This window comes from Pan troglodytes, chromosome Y (genome assembly GCF_028858775.2).
Source record: "Pan troglodytes isolate AG18354 chromosome Y, NHGRI_mPanTro3-v2.0_pri, whole genome shotgun sequence".
Lineage (NCBI taxonomy): Eukaryota > Metazoa > Chordata > Mammalia > Primates > Hominidae > Pan > Pan troglodytes.
In genome coordinates, this window is record NC_072422.2 from 25,631,986 (window position 1) to 25,634,887 (window position 2,902).

At 46.4% G+C, this 2,902-nt stretch overlaps 1 protein-coding gene across 1 annotated transcript; it reads left to right on the top strand.

The window, feature by feature from the left end:
• Positions 1-232: 232 nt before the first annotated feature.
• Positions 233-2,813, top strand: LOC101059302 (BCL-6 corepressor). Its single transcript, XM_003954133.1, has 4 exons — positions 233-563; positions 647-2,020; positions 2,101-2,112; positions 2,425-2,813. Exons 1-4 carry the CDS (start codon positions 233-235, stop codon positions 2,811-2,813), a joined length of 2,106 nt encoding a protein of 701 aa, XP_003954182.1.
• Positions 2,814-2,902: the final 89 nt, after the last annotated feature.

Here is a 2,902-nt window from a genome sequence, read left to right on the forward strand (position 1 = left end):
TGCCAAATATGTATTCACAGAACATGTTCTGGCTACCTCAGTAGTCCTCCAACTTGGCCCAGCTGCTATATTTTCCAGGAAACAGAAATAGGGAGCAGTTTTCCTACCTGCCATCACCTCGCTATTTCAGTCCCCACATCCCATTGTCCTTGGCATCACCCATGAGGCTTTCAACAGCTTTGGCCATCTCAGCCATTCCACCTCTATTCCGCTGTGCAGACAAAAGCCTACCATGGAGGATGGTCATCAGTCCCCAGAACGCCATCAATTCCCACACCTATCCTCATATTCAGAACAGGAAACAACCAGGGTGCCATTTGCCAAGGCAGTTGCTAGTGGCTTTCCAGGCGATACAACTCTCGTGTTCCCTGCCTCCCCTCAGCCCTCACCCCAGGTCCACCTTCCCACCCAGGCTGTTGCAGACATATTCTCTGAGTTCCGTGAGCATTATGCCAGGATCTCCACCGCTCCTTCAGTGACACTGTCAAAGGCAAACATGATGGGTAGTGAGTTCCCCACAGCGAGGCTCTCCAATAGCAAATATCCTGAGACCCTGGAAGTGGGTGAGAGTGCTCAGCCAGTCCCCATGTACACCTGGAAGACAGTGGCTCAAGACAGGAAAGATGGTGTCTCACCTCTCTGTTAGAGAAGCAGAGTATTACCAAAAGCATCTCAAATAAGCCAGTAGAGTTGTCTTCTAAAGTGGTGGAGGTAGATGCTTCCAAAGCTGATCACATGAAAAAGATGGCTTCCATGGGCCTGGTTCACAGCATGGCTGGAAGTGGCTTAGTGCTCTCCAGAAGTGAGATTCCGAAAGAAACATCTTCTCTAAGAAATGGCTGTGCTATCTATAGATCTGAATTTATTAGCACTGATCCATCATCCTGGGTAGTACCCAGGCCAAGAACTAATGAAGAGAACAATGGTGAAAGCATGTTGAAAAACAAGGTGATGGACTGGATGATAATACAACAGCAAAGTTCTTTTTACCTTTGCATGAATCGCAAAGGAACTATGATCCCTAATGTTTTGGGGTCAGTGTCCTGTGCAGGCCACCCCACCTCTATATTAACTCTATATTATCAGTCCCCAACCCCACATAGGGCAGATGGCACTAGGACCAACAGGAGCTCTGTGGATACCACATCATCCATCATTCAGCAAGTGGGCCAACCTCCAACCATGCCTGTCAAGAAAAGCAGCAGCACTAGCAGCAAGGTTGCCAAAGCCAGCAGCCCAGAACTGAGTTTCAAAGCAAATAAGAATGGCCTTCAACCAAGCCCCCTATTTCTACCTCCAAATGAGGCTTTTAGGCCCCCATCAATTTCCCACCCCAGAAGTTACTTTCCTTACCCAGTACCTAAGGCCACTGCTATAAGACCCTTCTCCTTACATGACAAAGGGCCTGTCTACCCTCATCCAGTTTTGTTGCCCAACAACAGTCTCTTTCTGGGGCGTCTTGCCTCAAAGCCTAGACTGCCTTATGTGGTGCCCATGGGCCATCCAGAGTTTCTGATCTACCAAGATGCCCTGGGATTTGGCATGGTGCAACCCATGTTGATGACACACAGGCCCATAGAGATCACCAAAAAGGAGAAACCAGAGAGGAGGTCACATTCCCAAGAAAGAGCCTGCCGCAAAGACCCAACTTTCCAGAATCAGTTTTCTGAGATGCTGGAAGCTAGCAGTACAGCGTTTCATCCAGAAGTCCCCAATGACAGTCTAAAACTGAACCCCAGCTGGAATCAAGGTAAGATTATTATCAGAAGTGATAAGGTTGTTTATGTAGACCATCTCCAAGAAAAAACAGATGCTAAAACTGATGCAAATGTGTCCAAACCCAGCTTCATAATGAAACGTGTTGGCCAGAATGCTGAACCTGCCAGTCCCCCAATTGTCAAGCCATACCTGCAGCAGCATGGTGATTTCATCACCCTAAGAGAGAAGTTGGGGCACATTGATGACTTTCATGAACCTTATACTATCAAACAGACTCCAGCCAACAAAGAGAAAAAAGAGGAGAAACCAGAGAAAGATCCCATTCCCATGAAAGAGCCTGCCACAAAGACCCAACTGTCCAGAATCAATTTTCTGAGATGTTGGAAGCTGGCAGTACAGAGTTTCATCCAGAAGTCCACACTGACAATCTAAAACTAAACCTCAGCTGGAACCAAGGGAAGACTGTTAGCAGAAATAAAAAGATTGTTTACATAGACCTTCTCCAAGAAGAACCAGATGCCAAAACTGTGGCAAACATGTCCAAACCATGCTTTACAGTGAAAAATATTGGTCAGAATGCCAAGCCTGCCAAGCCCCCAATTGTCAAGGCATCCCTGCAGCAGCATGGTGATTTTATCACCCTAAGAGAGGAGTTGGGGCACATTGATGACTTGCATGAAGCTTATGCTCTCAAACGGACTCCAGCCAACAAAAAGAACATAGGGATGCCAGTTTCAACATTATTCCTGGAGCCAACTCTAGTGAGTGATGGTCATGCTGTAACTTTTGGTAAAATCCAAGAGTATCCCAAACCATATTGCCTTGGCAATGCCCCACTAAGTATGGACATAATCTCTACTTACACCAAAGATGGAGCCAATGAGGCCAAATCAAGTGATGGCAAACTTCTGAAACCTAAGCCATCTAACCTGGTAAAGAGAGTCACCACCTCAGCAGGTTGCATGGCTGACCGATTCAAGTGTGTTACTACTGAACTGTATGCAGATTCTAGTCAGCTCAGTTGGGAGCAACGGGCATTGCAGGTCACCCCCTCTACCCACATTTTAGCAACTTTACCTGTTGTTACAGTTTAAATATGTAAAGAGTACTGGGGGAGTATGGTAGGACATGGCACTATGCAGATTTGACTAATGAAGCTTATTGTAATTTGAATGTTTATATT

Coding starts and splice junctions, on each gene's coding strand:
- LOC101059302 (XM_003954133.1), top strand. CDS start 233: ATGGAGGATGGTCATCAGTCCCCAGAACGCCATCAATTCCCACACCTA. Junction 564..646: donor TCCTGAGACCCTGGAAGTGG/GTGAGAGTGCTC, acceptor CCTCTCTGTTAG/AGAAGCAGAGTATTACCAAA.